The sequence below is a fragment of the Pleurodeles waltl genome, chromosome 10 (genome assembly GCF_031143425.1).
Source record: "Pleurodeles waltl isolate 20211129_DDA chromosome 10, aPleWal1.hap1.20221129, whole genome shotgun sequence".
In the NCBI taxonomy this organism is placed as follows: Eukaryota; Metazoa; Chordata; class Amphibia; order Caudata; family Salamandridae; genus Pleurodeles; species Pleurodeles waltl.
Genome location: NC_090449.1, coordinates 1018201785 through 1018223018, shown reverse-complemented (window position 1 = coordinate 1018223018; position 21234 = coordinate 1018201785). Strand labels below are relative to the sequence as shown.

At 43.1% G+C, this 21234-nt stretch overlaps 1 protein-coding gene across 1 annotated transcript in view; it reads left to right on the top strand.

Moving 5' to 3' along the window:
- The window catches only part of COL6A6 (collagen type VI alpha 6 chain), a 446491-nt gene that overhangs the window by 283803 nt on the left and 141454 nt on the right, over nucleotides 1-21234 (top strand). Inside the window, exons 12-13 of the mRNA XM_069212366.1 lie at nucleotides 2763-3106; nucleotides 7106-7184. Coding sequence (XP_069068467.1) covers nucleotides 2763-3106; nucleotides 7106-7184 — 423 coding nt within the window. The remainder of the gene's footprint in view (nucleotides 1-2762; nucleotides 3107-7105; nucleotides 7185-21234) is intronic.

Here is a 21234-nt window from a genome sequence, read left to right as displayed (position 1 = left end):
TGCATATTTTTCCTTGAGCTCTTCTAGTACTAAGAAGGAAAATGTTTGCATTATTACTACCTCCCTTGAGGTGCACCCCTCACAAAAACCAGAGGCCAATCATCTTTCAAACCATCTGCTAAAGAATATTACTTTTATGCTCCATGTAATATCCTCCTCATTCTGTATTTCTACACCATCAACACAGTATTGGAGGGTTTTAATGTCCATCTGGCATTTCAACCTTACCATATAGTCTTTATTTGGAGTCACCACCAGTTGCTCTTTGAGATTCTGGCAAACTATAGTCACTTCTGCTGTGCTGCCCATAAGCACTATCATCGAAGTCCTGTTCCGCAGAAGTATCTGTAGTTTGTTGGACATGTTTCTTTCTCAGTTCAGCAACTTACTTCTTTTTAAAGTAAGCCTTGGAGTCCAAACCCTTCTCTTCCTTTTTAAGGAAGTCTCTCATCTGTGATACTCAGTTGGCCTATTTCTCTCAGCCCTTTTACTGTCAGAGCCCTGAAAAGAACAGGAAGAATGACTATCAGAATACCGATAGACATCCAGCCTTTTTATTTTATCACTGTCCCTTAAATTATATCAAGCCCTGGTGGCGTCCTGTATTCAAGGAGATACAATCCTTGTTTTCTTGTTTGCCTTTTTCATTCTTTTTAGTCTCCATAGTGGCTTTTTCATTACCAGAAGAATGCTCAATTTCAGCGTTTGCTTTGAGACGCAATTTAAGTGTCCGTAAGCCTAGGGTGTCACAGCACAGAAAGGTGGAAGTTCTTTGATAAGTTTTGGTACCTCTCATTCAAAGTCTTGAACAAGAATTGTTGCCAATTTCTAGCATACTGCCAGAATGACAACTTCTCCTTGGATGCTACTCAGAATAATTATGGAGATTGTTTCAAAATCAGTGCTTAATTTGAGCCGGTGGTTTCCAGTGCAGGGCACCGGCACCTATTTTTGAGGGCCAGCACTTATTTTTCTTTATCAGGCATTTACTGCGAGCAAAAGACACATATAAGAGAGACAGAGGAAGAGAACAACGAAAAAGAGTCACAAAGGGAGCGAGCAGAAAGCTGCAGGAGTGAGCTAAAGGTGCAGGGAGTGGCCTTAAATGAATTAAAGAGGCCCGAGATGGCTTCAGGATTGTGTTGCCTCAGTAGTCTGTGCTCGCGCATTTAATTGCAGCAGCCGCATGTTTCAGAGAGCTTTGGGCACCAGCACATTTTTATTCACAAATTAAATACTGTTCAAAATTTCTCTTCAATTTTATCCCTAAATCTAGAGCAGGTGCAGTTTATTTTGTATTTGTTTTAATACCTCTGGTAATGTGGGTGTGTTGTGCCTAGTAGCATAAATACTAGCAAATATGATCCCCCGTTGTTGCAGTTGTCTACTGGCAGAATCATCCCAAGGGGAAGACACACCGTCAGAATTCTATGACTATAATGATGGGCCCATAATGGTGTTTACACTCTGGACTGATTAATTGTACTGCAGCATGCATATGAGCTTCAGGTCTGGGACGGGCTGTCCTAGATGTTTGTATAATCATCTGTCAAGATTTACTGGTTGATTCAATAACAGGTTAATATCTGCAAGCGGCAGATTGGCTGTGTCAGGATATGGGGTAAATCCAGCCAATACAGGCGAAGTGGGCTCCGAGCGTCTCATCACAACCCTGGTGGTCGGGCCAACAGGGAACCACCAGCTCCACCAGGATCAGAGATCCCGGCGGTCTGGAGGCGGTGGCGGTCCTAATCCGCCTGGGGATTATGACACCTTTCTCCACCAGCGGTTTCATGGTGGTACCAAGTGAGAATGATGTTGGTAATTCATCCCCAGCACAAGGAGCCTCATAGAAGTGCGCCCATCAGGAGCCAGGCACATTGGCGCCCTCAGAGCCCCCTTGGTGAAAATAGTTATTTTACAAAGTAATACATATGTTTAAAATCTACATTTTAACCAATCCTTTATGCAAAATCTGTATTTTTACCTCGTACCACACACTGATGTTATGCTCAGTATGGTACCTAGAACACATCATTTAATTAAACTAATTACAGGTTTGTGTGTCTTTCTGGGGCAAAAGAAACTTTGTTTGTGAAAGAGTAACATGATTTTTCTATTCGAAATGCAATAGGGTGATCTCAAAATAGTAGCTGTTGCAAAACGTTGACTGGATATGGAATCATGGAATGTATACATTGGTTTATGATTCCAAAATAAATTAAATAAGATTTTTAACAGATTTGTGTACCACACAAAACCTTTTAAAATGTAAAGGTGAGGTTGTGGATAACACTAGGTGACGTTTTATGTCAGCTTCAGACCATTTTTCGGTCAAAGGGGAGAGAAGCAGGCATTGTAATGCCCAGCGGTGTAGGTAACAGGGGTTGCATACCCTATTGGAAATTACAAGATGAACAGGAACAACGTGGGCCTAGCGCTTTTCATCTGGGCACTTTGCCTGCTCAAAGAAGGTGCAATGTCAGGGTCATAGAGTGGGCGAAAGTACGGGAAGACCTGTGGGAATTGAAGGGGATCAAAGATTCCAACATAGTTCTCCTTTAATTCCTGCATGATATTCCCAAAAAACGTAATCATGTACCATGGAAGTACAATTGCTTGCTTTAGATGTATCTTTGAGGGATGGGGTGGATTCCAGGCCTTTTTTTGTCCCACTCATTATGGAACTTCAGTTTACAAGCTTGTGAATCCAAAAATCTCAAGGATGTTACCGGTGCATAACATATGTTTTTTTTTATCAGATTGTCACGTCGACATTGTTCTTGGATTTGACATTTCCACTCTGGCAGAGGGTCAGATGTTACTCCACGGCCAATCACAGCTTGAAGCACGCCTACCTGACATCTTGCAGATGGTGACCTCGCTCAGCACTGTGAGCTGCAGCCGAGGCACCAACACACATGCCAGTTTAGCCCTGCATCTGAAGAACTCCGTCACACCCATTGCCTCAAAGTTCCAGATCTACAGCAAAGACATCTTAGAAACTCTGAAAGCGGTGAAGGTGAAACGTCCCTCGCGTCTCGATGCATCAACCATGCGCTCACTCTGGGCAACATTTCAGAACCAATCAAATGCTGAAGCCAAGGTAGGATGTGTCCAGGTTCAGAGTGGTGTCTCATCATTTTCTCTTGTAATCACTGTTAACTCACCCGCCATTGGCTGATGCAGCATCTTTTCAGTGGTGCTAGATCAATTTTCAGGGTTGGGGTGATTGCCAGCCATGCTATCAGCTCAGTGCAATTTTATAAGTCTAAAAAATGATTGAGTTGTTAATGACTGAGTGCAGCGAATGCGCCAAACCTTTTAAACACCGAATGTGGTGCAGTCACTTATCTGCAAGATCCGGCTTGTGCAAACGGTACACTTGGCTAATTTTGAAGTGCATATTTCTGACTCAATGGGTCAAATGTGGTATGTTGTGGAATGGCAATTCATAGTGACCAAATTCTGAATAAAAATGGGATCTTGGTGATAGATATGTTTTATTCGTCCAACTTATGATGATAATTTCAGAGGACATATCTGATAAGAATTTCCTGATTAATTCCACTAATTGGGATCTCTGAATGTATTACAGGAAAATGTTTGTGTACCAGCTGAAATGGTATCTACCGGAAACATTGAGTTTCAGCAGTAATGCACATAATAAAGCAAATCCATGATAATAATGTCCATTGTGTAAAATTTGTTATGGTTAAAAATATTGTATGGAATTCTGTGCAATGATAGATACTGCTATCAGAAAACTGTGCACATAGAATATCTAATACCCCATACCACTACTGTGCTGTGCAACGGTGTCTTTCAGAATATTATACCATCAAATAAGGGTCCTCAAAATATTATGTCCAGACAGTGATCAAAGATTAGTGTGGAACAGAAGCCTGAGAGTCTTATGGCACTGTGCATCACATTCATCTCAACATTCATCCTTTTTTATTTAGAAGCATTTAGAATAATATTGACGATTGTCATATTTCTGAAGACATTCAAGTCATTTCTTGTTTTTTGGGGTTTGGCTTGCTCATTTCATCCAGTTAGTGTCACATAAAGGGTCAGTCTGCTGAAGGAATAAAATGCTTCTTCTATAAAAGTCTACAAATGCATTATTCTTGTTAATACACAAATCCACTCATTGATACTTTCAAGACATTCTAGCAGTTCTGCTATAAATGCATGCACATCCTGGCTCCAGATAATATACTGGAGTCAGTAACTTACCAAGGGCCTGGTTTAGAGTTTGTCGGAAGGGGTTAATCCGTCACTAACGTGACAGATATCCAATCCGTTGCATTACGATGCCATTATATTGTATGGGAATTGCAATAGGGCGGACGGGATACCTATTGTGATGGAATAACTACTTTCACCAAACTCTAAATCAGCCCTAAGTATCTAAAACTAACGTAGAGCTCTATTCCTACTAAGAGTTCTGTTTGTCCTATTAACACCGAGACTCTATTCTTGATAAAACTGACTTATGACGCCCTAGACTCACTCACTCACTTGAGCATCTTAAACAAACCCCTTTATTGAACCAAGAGCATCTAAATCATGACTACAGTATGGATGGTGCAGGGTTCATTTCTGACAGAGTTACAGAAATGAGTTTCTGTATCATCAACACTGCTAAATAGCATTTTGTTTGGCATTTGTGAACTTCTTGGCCTTTTGTGTGTTCATTCTCCGGTATAGTTCTTTACTATAAGGTGGGATTAGATCATTTGTAGTCACACTCTCTCTCAAAGCCACTGTTCCATGTGCTGTTGCTGACAGACATCACCAGTCGATGATTCCTCATACACATACCACACTAATGTCACCTGGAGAGCTCACCCATCATGATCTCCGCGTGACTACATCTGAGACAGACATGCGCAATTTAATATCAAGCAGTTTCTAATGGGATATTTGTATCATATTATAAAAAAATATTCTTGCCCCCCCCCGAGGCAAATATTTCCTACTCACCCAGTGACCTTAGTCTTGGGGATGCACTTGTTTAAATTATTAAGAGCCACATGAAAATGTAGTGATCCCGTCAGTGTGGATCAGAGTGGATACCCCCAGCCCACTGGTAAGTGTCATTTAATGATGTAATCGTTCAATGCAGCCGCAATAACACAACATGGGGACATCTCAGAATTGTTTTTGGGTGGAGCGGTAACCCCAGAGGATACCACCCAGCCTGATACCAAGGGGCCCTTTATACCTGAAGATAAAATTACTGGGCGCAAGAATATCAGGCCCATTTATACGTGTGACAGAAATGTATCCAGTAAAACCTTGGAGGTCTGGGGTAGGTATAGGGCGGAGGTGTGGCTTGGTCCCCACCTGACCCCTCCTACAGCACAGTGGGAGCGTGCATCACTCCCTCAGAAGCCCCTGCATCTACCTCCACACTCTTGCATGAGCCCCCCATCCCCTCTATAGAAACTCACTGTCCCCTCCTGCTCCAATTTACCACTGATCAGAGCCACTGATCAGAGCTTTTGGTAAATATAAGTGGAATAGTCCCCTTGATAAGGGAAAATGTGTATATTTTGCCCTGGTAATTCAAGGTCTGCATGGTTGTTCTCGATTTGGGGGACTAAACCTTGTAATTGTTGTTAACCATCTGTCATTGTTGAGTCCGGCCTCAATATCTCTCCACAGAGTTTGAGACCAATTCATGATCAAAGCCAAATAGAGGCAAAAAACTCCGGTAAAGTCCATTAAAATTATTCAGAAATTGATCTGCATAAATCTAAATGATTCTAAAAGAAATTAGAATAGTTGTTTGGAATCAAAGAAAGCAATTATCAAAAACTCATAGAGTGGATTTAACTCTGTGTAACAAAACCCCACTTATACCTCCTCAGGCTATGCTCACCACAGAAAGGCACCTTTGTGGTAGTGTGAACTGTACAGCCATTACCAGTCAGTCTGGCAGAACTTAAAGAACCAGAGCCGACTCCTTCCAAGCAAGAAATTCTGGTGCTCAAGAACCTACAGCACAGGTTCCACGTGCCTCTAACAAGCACACGCTAACCAAAAATATAAGCCTGTGGCAATAATATAACACTGAACGGTATTCCTATATTGAAGAGAGCAGTTAATCAATTTTCCATGGCAATAACACTTTAACTCTGCCTTTGCTGTCACGAAGTACAATCGTTTGTGGGTCTGAAGTTGTGTTAATTGCAACTGCTGTACCAGAAATATTCACAACTGTTTAGGAGGGTGTGTTTCAGATATTTACCATTAACACATCTAGAAACACAGAGACTAAAGGATTCACCCAGAATCTCACAATGTACCTAAGCTGGGATTGTAATGTAATGTATAAATGTATTGCTTAGTTAAAATCATTACAACCACTTAGAGCATAATAATAGCAATAGCTATATCATTTAAAAGACTATAAGTTAAAATACAATACAATTATGATATCAATACATACCCAACATTAATATAAATAGGCTGTAATTCTTTTCTGGTAATTCAGGCCCAGGTCAGTACACTCCAAATTTGGCAGCTCAGTCCAGTAGGTCAAATCTCTATTCTATCATATATGATCTATTTGGGATTTTAGCTTAAGCCTGTTTTGTTATGTGGTGAGGAGAGTGGGATTTCCCATATTATCACTCACACTAGGTAAATACCATTTACAGTAACCACATATCTGAAATGCCCTGAAGCCGAACATTGCAGACAAGATTTAGTATTTTTACCAGTAACATAGTTAGGCATACAGAGATGTGGTGTCAGTTGGTCAAAGGTCATGTAATGTCACTTCCAGCTGGGGTCAAATATCTAGTGGCCTGTCTCTCACCTTCTTAGCTGCTCTGAAAAGTTTAAAGGTATGGTTTGTGATTTTCACAACTCCTATATTTACAAAAGGTGTCTTTGCATAAGTGTGAGATCGTAGATCCAGGACTCTAAGGCAACATTTAAAAAAAGGATCCTGTAAGATGAAGGACTGGCACCAATTCACAAATGTTTGATGTTTTTACATTCAATGTTTCTTTATTTTACCTTGACATAGTTCCAGCAAATGCTCTTCACTCTATGAATTTGCAAACGTACCCTCTGCCTCCAACAGGTGATAGTGATCTTCACTGATGGACTAGATGGGGATGTGGAAGAGCTTGAAAAAGTATCGGAGCAACTCAGGAAGGAAGGTACAGTGCTATTATTATTCCTTCCACTTACTATGCATGATCTGACCTGTTCTTTTTAGCCTTTCTAAATACTTATGGGAGATATGTGCTGTTGATCATAACTGGTTGACTCAAAGATGCTGTACCTTCTGGATTTGAAAACTTTGACAGACTTCAGGGATCACATAGGTAGCAAACTCTTTCCACAGAATTTTGTTTCTTATTGTACATAAACCTATTTTAAGTCTGTATGTAATTGAACGACCAGCCTATCAGACTTAAGACCTCATTTAGAGTTTGGCATGACAGAATACACTGTCTGCTAAACACCCGATGTGCCCTCCTCATTTAGAGACCAGTGGACCTTAATTATTTTGTTGATAAAGGCCTGCTACACTCCTCCAGCCCCCATTCTCACCCCTTTTGGCTCAGTCAATGGAATACTTCTTCCGATGGCCTAACAGAGTAGGGGGCCATTGGAAGGACATTTCACCACCTGCCCGATATAGGATGTACGGTGTACTGTCTGCTTTTCTGGCCCTAACTAGGGCTCAAAATCAGCAGTTGGTTACCTAAAGGAAACACAATGCAATTTTACAATTTCCTTTCATATTTACCAATTACGATCAGCATTCAAGGAAGTCTTCGTCTCACAGGTACCGTTCTTCGGTCAGCATGGGTACCGTTTCGATCAGCATGGGACGGGGCAAAGGGGCAGGGGTGGACGGGGCAATTGCCTCACGGCGGCAAGGTAGACTACTACTTCATGCAAAGGGATCAAAGTTAGAGTCTCTAGGGCAAGAATCATTAAAGTCTCTTTCTCTCGATTAGAGAAAGCATTCAAAGTCTCTTTCAAAATGGCGTCGCAGCAAAGTGGGCCATAATAGCTACGAAGTCTGCAAAATGGCGGGATGTCCAATAATGGATGGATGATAGCGCAATGGCAATCATAGCGCGTAATGGCTGTAATGGCTACCTTCTTCTCGTGCACCTGGTTTAAATAGACAACAGTTCAAATCCAGTAGGGTCTTCCATTGGAGGGTTCATAGGTTAGCTTCAAATTGTCCAATCAAAAACAACAGTTCTCAAGCTTTTACTTAAGCATACATTATCCTTGGAGATGGGTACGCAAGTTGCAACATTTTATACCAATTAACTCACTTTCAGAGCTTCCATTGTCCGCACCTGCAGATCGACCTTGGAGTAAAGAGAAAATATGCCAGGCTGGCACGAAACCTTAAGATAAGCATGTGAACGATCTCAGTGGAAAAGTACAGCTTCAAGCAAAAGTACACGTTTAATAGCACATTGGAAAAATACGAGCATCTAAACCGTGAGACCAGGCCACTAGGCCGAAGCCTGCACTAAAGTAATGCTAAGCTAAAGCATTTCAAACAAGCAAATCATAGCACACGTTTACGAGTATGTCGGATTAGTGCAATTCTAATACATCACGTTATATAAAGCACGCTTATAAATGATGGCAAACTACTCTGAGGGCACATTTTGTCCCCGTACATTCTTTATTAGTTCGGTTAAAGTCACACATGATTATTTCCCACTACGTCTACGTGTTAATAAATATAAAACCTTCATTTTCTGCTTCATCAATCCCTCCTCTGATGACTACTAGTCATCACACCAAACCACGCCCACAAATTTTATTCCATTAAAATTCTGTCAGTTCTCTTTTCCTTTTAATTCCCCTAGTTTGCGCTTTGTATTCTTCTGCCGTTCTTTTCATAATTTTCTCTTCTTTTCTTCTCTTAATTCTCTCCATAATCATTATTATCCCCCTTTTTATTCCCCAAATTCCAAATATGCAAATTATTACTATTAATATTCCCTCTATTATTTTTAACAATATTCCATTCCAAATTCCCCCAATCCAATGTCCCACTGAAGCAAGTCCTTTTCCAACCTTCTCCCACACTCCTGGTTCTTTCAGTTCCTTCAAATCTGCACTCTCTTTTGTTAGATTAGCAAGCATAGTTTTAATTTTCACACTATTGTCTGGAATATAAGTACAACAGTGTCGTGCACCAAGCATTTTGCAAACGCCACCATCCTTTGCTAAAAGAATGTCTAAAGCAAGCCTATTTTGAAGAGTCATAGCTCTTTCCGCTGCAAGTTCAGCATCTATCAGGATTATAGCACCTGAAAACTTTGTCAACATGTTATCCACTATAGTAGACAACTTTCTTATTTTGATGGAATTCAACACAACTCCCAACGAAGGAATCATGGCTCCAAATAAATCTCCTACCACAGCAGCTGCGGTCTCTCTTTTCTGGATACGATGGGATCCAGGTGTCTTTTGAATCATCGATAGGTCATCCAGTTGATAAACCTTTGGGAACACTATACCCAAATAACATCTCCCCCACCATCCCTTTGGAAGACGATAATAGGCATTATACCCACAAATGTAATATACACCTGGAATGACAGGGTCAAGTCCGTTCATCATGAATGTCCATTTGGCCTTAAAGATAAATGTATGTTTACACTCACTCGCTCCTACAAAAATGTTGTCATAATAAGATTCACCTCGATATATAAAAAATTTCCCTACATGCCAAGCATCTAAAGCTATTTTCCCTTGTGTCTTTATTGCAGCAAAATCATAATTATCTACTGAAGTCCTCTTATGTAGCTCCTTTTCTAATTTCACATTCATTTGTGCCCTTCTATCATCTGTGCGATCTAAAAAGCTTATTTCCACTGCAGAGAGCGAGCAGGTAAGGTTTTCCCTATGAGCGTGAGCCGTTTCAAAAGGTTGCATTGGCTCGAAAAATTCCCTCATAATTTTAGCATCCCAATCTTTAGCAATCTGGCTTAGCTGCGCTATTATAGGAACATATTCAAAGGTAACATCATAATTTGAGTAAAAATACTGTATGTTAGTTTGACCATAAAACCTAGACATTACTATACTACATGTAATCCCGTATGTAAGAGGCATGTGGTGATATGTCACCCCTTCCTTCACTGATGTCGGTATCTGTGTACACACATAACAATCTTTCGCATCCATAGTCTCAACATATTCTGTTAGCAAGCGATAGAAAACATTATACGAAAGCTCCTTCTTATCATGCAAGAGTCTCTCATCTATTTCTAGTCTTTTCAGTGCGGTTAGTTCGGTGACAGTAACAGGAGCAAGAGTAGAGGCATCAACTCTCTCATTCTCAGTCTTTCCATGCATTCCAAGCACAATTGCCATTATTATTAGTACACATGCAATTATCAAGCCTATACACACATATTTACAATATTTCTTTCTATTGTTTTGCGTCATGATCTGTATAGAATCAGAGAGCTAGAAGCACCTATAAATGAAACTATTTAGCAATTCAGTTACAAAGCTGAACGAGCGCAATGTTCACACCGTCTTCTTCAGGAGGCCAGTCACTTATCGGTTAGCAGCATTTGTCTCAATTCGGCAATAACTCAGTCTTTATCGGTTTAGCAAATGTCTCATCCGGTTTAGCAATGTCTCAGCTGGTTGTTTGTATCACGTTAGATTGTAGCAAGCAATGTCATTTATCACCCTTTCAATCAACACTGTCCATAAAACTTTTCTTTTCTATTGGTATCTCTTCCTCTTCTTCGTTCTCGATGCTTAGAGATACAAACTCGTCAGTCCAATCGTCATTGACTACATATGCCCATTCAGGACCGGAATATCTCCTGTTTGGTATCCTTTTCCTTTTCAATTTTGCTTCTCTTTTTGATTCTGCTTCGCTGGTACTTTCCTTTTTTGTCAAGTCTTTTTCTTCACTTGAGGATTGTTCCACAACAGTCACTTCCTTTCTTTTCTCTTTCACTTTTGGCCTTTCTCCGTCGTTCAAACTTTCTTTAGTCCTTTCTTTTATTGGTGATATACTTAGTCTCCTCTTTGCACCGTGTCCATTTGATGGACCTGCGATCTTTTCTGTGGAAGCTTGAACTTTTTCGTTCTGTTCTGCCTTGTCCCCTCCTTCTGGGGAATCAATCACGTTCTCTTTTCCCTTTTCTCTATCGTCTGCTTCTGGGAAAGCCCTCCTCTGATCAGGCTCTCCGGCTTTTTCACCTTCTTCGAGCCCTTCGTCACCGTTACTTTCGTCAGGCTCTTTATCACTTTCAGCTGCTTCAGGTTCTTTGTCACCTTCAGCTGCTTCAGGCTCTTTGCTACCCTCAGCTGCTTCAGGATCTTTGTCACCTTCAGCTGCTTCGTCGCTGTCTGAACTTTCTCCTTGGTCTCCCCCAAGCGAATTGGTCTCTTCGTCCTCAGAGAATATCTCCCTCTCTCCCGTTTCTGCCTGTTCTCTTTCAGTTCGGTTTTGCTCTGTCTCAGCACTCAGCACTGTTTTGTCAGGCACTGGCAGTTTTAGCGCTTCAACTTCCTCATCTGTGGGACACAACACCTTCTTTGTGTGACTGGCGTGAATCCAGTTGGGAACCCCCGCACACTTCACAGCGGTAGTTGTCGTCAGAATCACTTGGAAAGGGCCTTTCCAACGGGGTTCCAGACACGACTTCCTCACGTGCTTCTTTACCACGACCCAGTCACCTGCTTTCAGTGCGTGTCCTGGACCTTGGATCGGTGGCAAAGTGGTCGCTTCCACCTGGTGAGAGAAAGAGCGAACCACGTCAGCCAGACCCTTGCAGTAGTCTAACACCATATCATCTGTAATATTCAAAAGCGCGTTTGCGGGAACTGCAGGAAGTCTCATAGCCCTGCCCATGAGAATTTCGTGCGGAGACAATCCAGTCTTTCTATCCGGGGTGTTTCTCATTGACATTAGCACTAAGGGCAATGCGTCAGGCCATTTCAAGTTTGTCGATGCACATATTTTCGCCATTCTTGATTTCAGTGTACCATTCATCTGCTCCACCAATCCTGATGCTTCCGGGCGATAGCTACAATGCAGTTTTTGCTCAATGTTCAGCGCTTCGCAAAGAAATTTAATCACCTCGTTATTGAAGTGACTTCCCCTATCTGATTCTAAAGAGATCGGGAATCCGAAACGTGGTATTAACTCTCTCAACAATAGCTTGGCAACTGTAAGGCTGTCATTTCTACGTGTGGGGTATGCCTCAATCCAGTGACTGAAAATGCACACAATCACCAACACGTATTTCAGACCCCCATGCACAGGCATCTCAATGAAGTCCATCTGCATACGACTAAAAGGCCCGCTTGCCCTACCAATGTGGCTCGCGTTCACAACTGTTCCCTTTCCTGGGTTCATCTGCTGGCAAGTGACACATCGATGGCAAACTGCTTCTGCAGCTTGACGAAATCTGGGGTTAAACCAATCAATTTTGAACAATCTTATCATGGCATCTCTCCCTAGGTGAGCTTGCCCATGATAGAACCGCGCAAGCTGTGATAAGAGACTGTTTGGCAAAACAAATTTTCCCTCATTTGAAACCCATAGCTCGTCTGGTCTCTTTATACATTGTGATTTAATCCAGGAATCTCTTTCATCCTCCCTGACATTATTTTGTAATGCTTTTAACTCATCTATTGTATCTACGACCTTCAAGGCAAATGCTTCAGCTGGTTCGAGTTCTGGTTCACTTATCGAATTCCATTCATCTCTGAGTAATATACAATTCAAGGCACAAAATCTTGCGACTTGATCCGCATATGCATTTCCCAGAGAAACATAGTCCTGTCCTTTCGTATGAGCACTGCACTTTACCACTGCAACTTCGGCTGGCACTTGAATGGCGTGTAACAATTCCCTTATCCTCTCCCCGTTCTTCACTGGGGATCCTGAAGAAGTCAGGAAACCTCTCTGTGACCATAGTTGTCCAAAGTCATGCACAATCCCAAACCCGTATTGACTATCAGTGTAAATGGTGACTTTCATCAATGCAGACAGTTGACATGCTCTGGTAAGGGCTACAAGTTCTGCTACTTGTGCAGAATAGACTCCTTGAAGCCATCCCGCTTCCAAGACCCCTGTTACAGTACATACAGCATATCCTGCTTTCAAAATCCCCATCCCGTCTCTTAGACATGAACCATCAACAAAAAGAATTTGGTCATTTTCATCAAGCTTAGTATCCTTAATGTCCGGTCGGGGTTTTGTGCAAAATTCAGTCACCTGAAGGCAGTCATGCTCGACGTCTTCAGCGTTCTCAATTTCAGCATTTTCTCCAGGGAGCAAGGTTGCTGGATTCAACGTAGTGCACCTTTTCAGCTGCACATTCGGTGAGCCCAGAATTATCGTTTCATACCTTGTGAGTCTTGCTCCAGTCATGTGCTGCGTTCGGGAGCGGGTCAAAAGTATCTCAACTGAGTGAGGGACCATGACTGTTACTGGGTGTCCCATCACTATTCCTTCACTCTGAGTGAGGCTGATACCAACTGCTGCTACGGCGCGCAAACACCCTGGGAGTGCTGCTGCGACCGGATCCAAAGTAGCTGAAAAATACGCTACTGGTCTGTTTACGCCACCATGGGCTTGAGTCAAGACAGACAAAGAACATGCATCACGTTCGTGGCAAAACAATGTGAAAGGCTTTGTGTAATCAGGCATACCTAAAGCTGGAGCCCTGCACATGCATTCTTTCAGTTCAACAAAAGCATCCATCTCATCTCCTTTCAACTCAATTTGATCCAAAGCATCCTTCTGGGTCAGTTTCAGTAGAGGCTTTGCTAGAGTCGAGAAGTTGGGAATCCACTGGCGACAGTAGCCCACCATTCCCAAAAACTTCCTCACCTCCCTCCTTGTCTTTGGTGGACTCATTTGAAGTATACTCGTTATTCTTTCCTTCATTATTCTCCGTGACCCTTTCTCTATCTGGTGACCCAAGTATTTCACTTTCTTCTGACAGAACTGCAATTTGGAAGGAGACACCTTATGTCCATTCCTTCCCAAATGATTCAACAGAGCAATGGTATCGGCTGTGCAGCCACTTTCTGTCTTTGATGCAACCAGTAAGTCATCAATGTACTGTACTAGAGTTGACTCGAATGGCAATTCTAATGCTTCCAAGTCTTTCTTTAGAATCTGATTGAAGATTGACGGTGACTCAGAAAACCCTTGAGGAATTCGACACCAACTGTACAGTCTGTCTAAGAATTTGAAACAAAAGAGGAATTGGCTGTCCTCATGAAGAGGCACAGAAAAGAATGCTTGTGACAAATCGATGACTGAGAACCACTCAGCATCGCAAGGGATCTGGAACATTATCACAGCTGGATTCGGTACTACTGGGCAACATTTGACTATGATGTCATTTATTTTCCTCAAGTCCTGCACAAGTCGGACCTTCCCACTTGGCTTTATTAGTCCCATTATTGGTGAATTACATGGACTGCTTAACACCTCTTTCAGTACTCCCTGCTTTACAAATTCGTCAATAAGTTGAGCAACTTTCATGAGGGTGTCTTGCGCCATGTGGTATTGTGGGGTCTGGGGAAAGATTGCATTGGGCTTTACAGTCACTTTCACTGGTTCCACTCCTTTCAGCAATCCCACCTCTTTCCCTGTCATATCCCACACTTCCTTTCCGACTGTCTCCCGTAACTCGGCTGGAATATCTTCTTCAGTTATCATCGGGAAAAGACAAATCAAAGGATATTCTTCATCAACAGTTTCCATCTCATCCCCCTCTACACTGTCCTCTTCTTCCCCATCACTGCTCGTCTGTATTGTTATTCCTTCGTTCGAACACATGATCGAACAACCCAATTTGCACAATAGGTCTCTCCCTAATAGTGCTATCGGGCTTGAGTCACATACCACAAACTGATGTACCCCTTGATAGTTACCGATGCTGACTGGTACCGGATCTGTTATTGGGTTCGTCAGGTGCCTGTTTGCTACTCCCACTACTTGAACTGTCCTCCCTGAGAGTGGCAAATTTGGTACTTCACTGCTCTTAACAGTTGAACGTGTGGCTCCCGTGTCAACCAAGAACAAGACACAATGACCTATTACTCTTCCCTCTACGTACGGACCCTTTTGATCAACTTCCAAGGATGCTGCAAGCACACAATCTCCTTCTTCTTCTGAGCTTTCACTCTCCCATACATTGTTTATTCCACTCTCACTGTGTAGTGGGAACTGTTGTACGGTGCCACTTGTACTCATTACCTGACCCGAGACCTGTGGAGGAACCATCACTTGCTGCTGACTCATTGGTGCCAAGGGTATTTGCATTTGCTGATTAGGTACCATGGGTAACTGCTGTTGCATTGGCTGCATTTGCGTCATCTGCATACGGGGCATCTGCATCTGCTGCGGCTGCATAGGTTGTAATCCCTGCAATTGATTTATGGTCTGAAAATTTGGGTTTGGACCTCTTATTTTCGGTCCCCTCATTGTCTGAAATGCATTGACATCATTGTTTTGCTGACCAACACCTACACCTGCACCTGCACCTTCCTGCACCACCATCGGGCACTCGCGTTTCCAATGACCGACAATTCCGCACACGTGACACGGCATCACCTTCTTCATTGCCTGCACACCCGTCACAACAGTGTTCAAATCCGGACCATTATTCACAAAACCTCCTCTGCCTCTGCCTCTGGCCTGTGGCTGAAACGCCATGTTTCCCTGCAACTGCGGCTGCGGTTGCGGTACCTGCTGTTGGAACCCTTGCATCCCTTGCAAACCTTGCAGATCTGTCTGAGCTGCCTTAAGCTGCATCATCATCACCTTCTCTTTCAGCTTTTTCTGTTTCACTTCAATTTCGTCGCTACAGTATTTCGCATAATTCAACACCTCATCAATCGGTTTCGACTGCCAGCAAATCAAATGCGACTTTATCATCTGACTTATCTCCGGTCTCAGCCCTTCCACGAATCGAAACACAAAATGAAGCATGTCCTTCGCCTCTATTGTTTCCGTGCCACTGTAGTTCTTAAACGCCTTCAACAACCTCTCATAGTAACTATGAATCGACTCTTTAGCCTCTTGGGCAGTTCGATCAATCTTCTGCCAATCCACATTTTTCGCTGGTACCTTCGTCTTCAAATGCTCAATCACCTTATAGTACAAGCTCATCACCATAGGTGATGGTGCACCCGTCTCCCTGTCTCTCTCTGGTTCACTTGTCCGCCAACCTACAGCTCTTTTGCAATCCTCCCACAAATCTGCCGGAACCACAATCTCAAAGAGAGTATTCAGGCCTTCCCAGAGGCATTTTGCAAGCTTCACAAACCTATCAGTCTGTTGATACCATTCAATCGGCTTCTCTCTCAGTTTGGGAAAATCGTCCGTAAAAGACTGAATGTCACTTCTGTGCCATGGTACATGTATTAATTTTCCCCCTGCTGTCTCCCTCATTGGTAACATGGTTACTGTCTCGCTGCTTTGTGGTCTTTTCTCATTGTGCTCTGTAGCGCTGTCCCTCCTCTTTTCCTTTCTCTTTACCCACCTGCTTTCCCACTTGTCTAAACACCTCCACACTTGTGCACTCTGCAACAATTCTCTAAGGTGCGCCTTCATGCCTGCTGACCTCATGTGTTCAAAATCTGTGGCCCCAAAATCCAACCTGTAGCTTCTACTCAAGTGTTTTGTCTTGTCTATGTCAACCCCGTTTTTGTCAGCTATTTCCTGCAAGCTTTTATGTACCTTGTTCACTTCCTTCGTAATCTTTGGACATAGATACCTCAGCTCCTCTTCCGAGTAGGACTCTAATCTATTCACACCCATAGTCCCTTCCACCAATTCTTGTGCTTCCATGTTCAACCTCATCCTATTCATATAATCTTCACCCTTCCCACTGGCTGAGCTTTGTGTGGAATTCAGACTGTTGAACCACTGCGTCAGCTGTTGCGCATTCAACCCCATAAGTGTAGCGTTCACATCGACTGCCATTGATGGTTGCGGCAACTTTTCAGTGTTCGATGTTAGAGGTATTATCAGGGGGGGGCTCGACCTCACCAGTGTCGACTGAGCACACATGGGACTAAACTCCATCAAGGATCCGGGTCCATTTGGCTGAGCCGCTATCGGAGTTATCCCTGGAGTGTTTTCTATGCACCTTCTTTCTGTCCCGTTCTGCAGCATTGATCCCTGACCGCTCATACCTAAGTTAGGCTGACTATACAAAGGTACCGGTGGGCCTACAGTAATGGGTAGTGATATCGCATCTGGGTTTTGTCCATTTCCCATGTTCTGAGGCATGTTCATGCCCACACCATGGGTCATCATTGCCGGCATACCCATCTGACTCCCCGTCATTTGAGCATGTGCGTTTCCCCCCTGCATCTGTTTTTGAGGCATCAAAAACTGAGTTGATTCAGCTTGTGTCAATGTCTGGTTGTGACCATTCTGTCCTCCCCTTACGGTTGGATCTATAATCATTCCTGCACTGTTATCACTGCTGTAGTACCCTGGCATCTGCGGCTGATAATTTTCTGCTGGTTTCAACATGGGCACATCTGGATATATTCTCCTAACCTGCGGTATCTGCGGGGTGAACAATAAACTCGGGTCCTTAGATCCCAATGATGCTCCTGAACTCTGGGTTTCACTGTTCTGTACCGGTGCCGGAGGGGCAGAACTGGTACTTGGACCTTGTCCATTCTCCGCATAAGGTGGTGGACGGTCGTTCAGCAATTGCATTATTAACTCCTCATCCTCTAACTCCTCTTCTCTTCTCAAGTTTTCCTCGTCCTCTCTATCCTTTGAACACTTCCTGTCTGTCTTACAGGTAGCTTTCTTACCTGTCTCCTCTTCTTCCTTGGTAATTGCGGGAAACAATTTTATCCCCTGCAATACATCTGACCTCCACACCTTCTGTGCATTATCCCACCTAGCATCCGCTAGTGTCTTTTCTACCTTTCTCATCCTGGTCTCAAACTTCTTTTGCTGCTGCTGTCTGGCCATTAGTTCCCAAATTGCTAGAGCCTCGAACTGGGCTGGCCTTGGAGGCACTTTCATGTCGTACATCGTGAATCTCAAATTCTCTAGGATCCTTATATTGAATGTCCCATGTATCGGGAACGCTACGCTCCCATGTTTCTCTGTCAGTTTGTGCCATTGCTTTAGCCAAAGACACGGAGCTACCCCCTTCTCTTCCATCACAATGTAAGCTGGTGTGCCCTCGGGCGGCGTCTCCTCTCCTACGCTCGCTTTAATGTAGGACTCCCCCTTCATCGCGCTCCTGAATGCTTTAAAGAATTTCATTTTCTCGTCTTTTATTTCACAAAGTTTGTAATCAATAGGTGACTTTAATTCCCGGAATACTCTTCGCTTGCCTTTCCCCTTCCAATCGAGTCCCACGGACTGCGTCCAATCCGTGCGCGACCCTTCTCTGCAACCAACCTATCCCAGCGCGGCTCCTAGTGACGTCACACTCACACACACTGCGGCTGACAAAGCCTCGCGGCTAGTCCTCCTTCACTCAGCTCCTCTCGTAACAACTTCTTGCATGTATCGCGAGCTACCAAAAATTAAAACAGATCTGTCGGTTTACTACAGGAAGGGTAACACAATCGCTTCAGGACCTTAGGGACTTTTCACTAGCCTCGGCCGCTATTCCGTCTTTCTCGGTCCCCACGTTCGCAAGCAAATCTGACCCGCAGACCTACTCTCAACTTGTCAATGATCTGTTCTAGTGCACTTAGAATCTTGTCAAAGCCCGAAGTCGAAGTTTCTTTCACTCCCTAACACACGTACCGACTCGTTGACCACGCCCGATCAACCTACTAAACCGCCCAGATCACAACATAAATCAACATACTCCGGAGTCTCTTGACCTCGCAGGGCCCGTCTCAACAACAACAACCACGTGGACCTTTTTATGCACGAAGCGCCACACGCACATGAAGTTCGACGACTTCCCGACTCTCACACTCGGAGTCGCACCTCCGCTATCTCTATGAAGTTCGACGACTTCACTACTTCTACACTCGGAGTCGCACCTCCGCTATCCTCTAAAAAGAAAAAAATCCTCGCAACCTTTTCACACACACCCTGCGGCAATAAGCTGTGCAAGCGCAAAACCCTAACTTCACTCATACCATCACTAGTACCGCCAACGCCGAATCCATGCCTCCATTCTCTCCATTCGCAAGCTCCGAGATCCCGGGAAAGTCGCGGTGGACCTAGCCCATCATCATTCTGTCAATCTATTTTACCCAAGAAAAATCTAATTCAACTTCTCGAGTGGGGTCTCAAATGCGTGACCGTTAATTCAACACCATGTACTCTATGAGTACAGGGTCCCAAAAGACGAAACCGTCCTCTGCTACCATCTACTGATAGAGCGGTCCGTACTAATAATTTACCTATTTTTGGACGCTCTTTAGGCCGATGAATCTTTTGACTAAGTGGGACTCTCCGTACTCTAGACCGATCGATTGCATCAAATCAATAATCAATAACGAACATAAGCAATACCTTGATCAACATAACACTTAACAATTAATGCAGAATACATTTCGGCGAACCCTGACCTTTCAGTCAGGAATAACCACACCAGTTTATTCAAAGTTAGTGAATTTTATTTCCCTATATTAACAAAGCTAGCACAATATAAATGTGTCTCAACACCAAGTGATAAACGTAAATGAACATTAATAGCTGTCCATAGCGGCGAAACAGGTGCAATCTATGTAGCATTTGAATCACAAGGCATTCGATAATAGCAATGCAAATCACTAATACGATAATCTGTAATGAACTAATGGCATACATTTAGTCAGCATAACAAGATCTCAAATTGCATCGTGCGACATATGGAATCCTCGTCTAACCTCAAATTAGCATCGGCATGTGGGACTTCATGCAAAAACAATTTAGCAACATCAATTTAGAAAAACTCCTAACTAGGGCTCTTATCAAAATCAGCAGTTGGTTACCTAAAGGAAACACAATGCAATTTTACAATTTCCTTTCATATTTACCAATTACGATCAGCATTCAAGGAAGTCTTCGTCTCACAGGTACCGTTCTTCGGTCAGCATGGGTACCGTTTCGATCAGCATGGGACGGGGCAAAGGGGCAGGGGTGGACGGGGCAATTGCCTCACGGCGGCAAGGTAGACTACTACTTCATGCAAAGGGATCAAAGTTAGAGTCTCTAGGTCAAGAATCATTAAAGTCTCTTTCTCTCGATTAGAGAAAGCATTCAAAGTCTCTTTCAAAATGGCGTCGCAGCAAAGTGGGCCATAATAGCTACGAAGTCTGCAAAATGGCGGGATGTCCAATAATGGATGGATGATAGCGCAATGGCAATCATAGCGCGTAATGGCTGTAATGGCTACCTTCTTCTCGTGCACCTGTTTAAATAGACAACAGTTCAAATCCAGTAGGGTCTTCCATTGGAGGGTTCATAGGTTAGCTTCAAATTGTCCAATCAAAAACGACAGTTCTCAAGCTTTTACTTAAGCATACATTATCCTTGGAGATGGGTACGCAAGTTGCAACATTTTATACCAATTAACTCACTTTCAGAGCTTCCATTGTCCGCACCTGCAGATCGACCTTGGAGTAAAGAGAAAATATGCCAGGCTGGCACGAAACCTTAAGATAAGCATGTGAACGATCTCAGTGGAAAAGTACAGCTTCAAGCAAAAGTACACGTTTAATAGCACATTGGAAAAATACGAGCATCTAAACCGTGAGACCAGGCCACTAGGCCGAAGCCTGCACTAAAGTAATGCTAAGCTAAAGCATTTCAAACAAGCAAATCATAGCACACGTTTACGAGTATGTCGGATTAGTGCAATTCTAATACATCACGTTATATAAAGCACGCTTATAAATGATGGCAAACTACTCTGAGGGCACATTTTGTCCCCGTACATTCTTTATTAGTTCGGTTAAAGTCACACATGATTATTTCACACTACGTCTACGTGTTAATAAATATAAAACCTTCATTTTCTGCTTCATCACCTGCGGAATGAAAACATATATTTAGCGTGAGTAATTAGGCTTGGTCACTGACACAACAGAAGGTGATTGTGAGTGGTAAGGCATAAGTTGCAAAATCCCACTTTGAAAAGCAGCACAGATAGAGGAATATTTTGAAATAAATGCAGGCTTGCTGTCCTCAACAACTACCCTCTGGGAGGCCTTCAAAGAGTAATTTGGTGACAGGACATATCC